Raw genomic sequence first — 2,512 nt, 5'->3', positions numbered from 1 at the left:
GGGGGGGGGGGCAGGGACGGGGACACGCTCTATACGGGGAACACGTGTCTGATGCGTGACACCCGCCTGCCTCCGCAGGCTGGCACCCGCACCGGGGCTACTGAAACACCGTGGCTAACGCAACGCCGACACACACACGCACAGCTACTGCTACACACCGACACATCTACAATGCTGATGGCTGGCCGTCAGGGAGGTGCCTCGAGGGGACCCCGAGGCCACCCGGGACGGGGCTGGGGGACACCGAGCATCCCTGCGAAGGGCCCAGGGACGCACCTCTCCCTGCGCCACGGTGCCTGTCCCCACGGCTGAGCCGGAGCCACCGGCATCTCTGGCAGCGGGACCGGGCCTGTCCCCCTCTCCGAGCCACCCTGGGGGGCTGCCAGAGCCCCGGGAGGGGCGAGGAGGGGGATGCCCTTCCCCTGGTCACAGCTCCTGCCGGCCCCACGGCAATGGGCAGGCACGGGGCAGCCTGTGACTGGAGGAACCGGCAGCCCTAAAACAGGGAGGCAGAGCCCCGGGGAGCGGGTGCCCCTCTGCCCCCGGCACCCCCACCGCCCAGGACGGGTCAGAAGGGCTCCCACACACCCGGACCCCCCCGCCCGGGAATCGGGGCCGTGGGGGGACCTCAGAGGCTGCTTCAAGCAGCGGTCCCCGCCGAGCCCAGCACAGCTCCTCCGGGTGCTGCCAGCTCCCCGCCACGGCCACGTCCCCAAGGCTGGCAGCTCAGGGTGACCGGGGTCCCCACCGGCACCCCACACAGCACAGCTGTACCCGAGCACAGCCCCTGCCCCACAAACGCAGCCTGCGGCGGCCGCCGAGCCGGCGCTGCAGCCACGTGCTCCCCGGCAGCGGGAGGAGGCAGCTCATTGCAGGGAAGGAGCCATTAGGAAAAGCAAAGAAAAACCCAGCTGGAAGAGTCGCTGCGGCAGGACCTTCCCTGCCGGGAAGCTCCTTGGCAGCGATTTGCCAGGATGCCCCTGCTCTTGGCACGGTGGAACGCCGCGCCAGAGCATCGCCCACACCCCGCACGCCCACCAGCGTCGGCTCTGGCTGCCCTCGGCCCCGTTTGGGTGGTTGCTTAAGGCAGATTTCCCGCAACATCCCTCGCCAGCCACCCTGCCCTGCCCGCTCCCTGCCACCCCGGCAGCATCGCTCACCGCGGCCGGGCACGCTGGGACCCGGCTCCACCGGCCAAGGCGAGCCAGCCCAGAGCGGGTCCTGCGTGGGCACCGCGTCCAAGGCTCAAATGGGGGCTGGCTGCTTTGGGAAGGGCTCGTCCCCACTGGGGTTCGGGGTGCCTACGGGCAGGGGCTCCCCCCGCGGCACAACCTCCTCCGCAGAACCGCCTGGCGAGAGGGACAACACAGCCTCCCGCGTCCACGTGCGGATCACGTGCGCGCAACTTCGCTCTTCCCAAAGCGAGCGGCGGGGAGCGCGCGCCACGGGGAAAGAGCCGGTCCTGTGGGACACCGAACCCCCGAAGCCAGAGACACCCCCCCCCCAAAACGAGGTGTCGGGCAGGGAGGGCTCCGCATGGCTCTGCCACCCCCGGACACGGCGCAGCCGGGGATCCCTCCCCAAGGGCTGCAACAAGGAAGAGGAGAAAATTGAAGCCGTACTTTAAATGCGGTCAAAAAGCAAAAGGAATCGGCCATTCCCTGAGGAATGGGGAGGGCGGGATGGGCACCGAGAGCCGAGGGCGGCACGGGTGCTCCCATTGCCCGCAGAGCGGGAGGGAACACGGGGCAGCCGCCGGCGGGGATGGCAGCGACTGGGAGCAGCCATGGCCGGCAGCACCGCGGCGGCCGGAGCCGCAGGGGGAAGGGGCCGGGCGCTGACAATGAAAAACCCGGTTAGATGCTCGCATTTCACGGGCAAATAACCGCGGCGGCCAGCCACGCGTCCGGCAGTCGCGAGGCGAGAGCCAGACAGACGGACAGATGAGGAGTGGGTGTGTGCCGGGGGGGTGGGGTGAGCAGGGAGCTCTGCCTTCCAGCGCCTTCAAGGTAAAATACCTGATTCCTGCATGTAAACAGCTGGTTTCGGTTCTTTTTATGTTTTTTTTTCCTGGGGTTTGTTGGGGGGGGGGTTGTGGTATTTTTTTTTGATACGACCTGATTGTGGGGGGGGAGGGAAAAAAAAAAAAAAAAAAAGAGCATTACCTGCAGAGCGCGGGACTCAGTAGGTAAAGACCAAGTCCGAGATGCTGGACATGAGCCAGTCCCCCGCTATCATCTCCGTCACCTCAGGCGTGCAATAGTCCGGGAACTCGAAGTGCGAGGAGCCTCCCCGCGGGAAGAGGTCGTGGTCCTTGTCGAAGACGGACCAGTCCAGGGTGCCGCAGGCGGCACTGGTGGGGGCCCGCCCGGGCAGGACCCCCAGCAGCTCTTCCTCCAGCTCCTCATCGGAGGAGCTGAAGGAGGAGGGAGGGGACCCGGCCGACATGGGAGAGGGGGACCCGCTCTCCGGGGACCTCCCCGCATCGGGGCAGGCGGCGGCGGGGCTCGGG

The 2,512-nt window shown here is 67.9% G+C and overlaps 1 protein-coding gene across 1 annotated transcript in view; it reads right to left on the bottom strand.

Moving 5' to 3' along the window:
* Nucleotides 1-2,181: 2,181 nt before the first annotated feature.
* The window catches only part of LOC104833174 (transcription factor SOX-12-like), a 1,773-nt gene continuing 1,442 nt past the window's right edge, over nt 2,182-2,512 (bottom strand). Inside the window, exon 3 of the mRNA XM_010569750.1 lies at nt 2,182-2,390. Within this exon, the coding sequence (XP_010568052.1) occupies nt 2,182-2,390 (209 nt within the window). The remainder of the gene's footprint in view (nt 2,391-2,512) is intronic.

Source organism: Haliaeetus leucocephalus, unplaced genomic scaffold, assembly GCF_000737465.1.
Source record: "Haliaeetus leucocephalus isolate CR32 unplaced genomic scaffold, Haliaeetus_leucocephalus-4.0 Scaffold273, whole genome shotgun sequence".
Classification (NCBI taxonomy): Eukaryota; Metazoa; Chordata; class Aves; order Accipitriformes; family Accipitridae; genus Haliaeetus; species Haliaeetus leucocephalus.
Note: the sequence above shows the minus strand (reverse complement) of the source record. Positions and strands in the feature narration are given on the sequence as shown.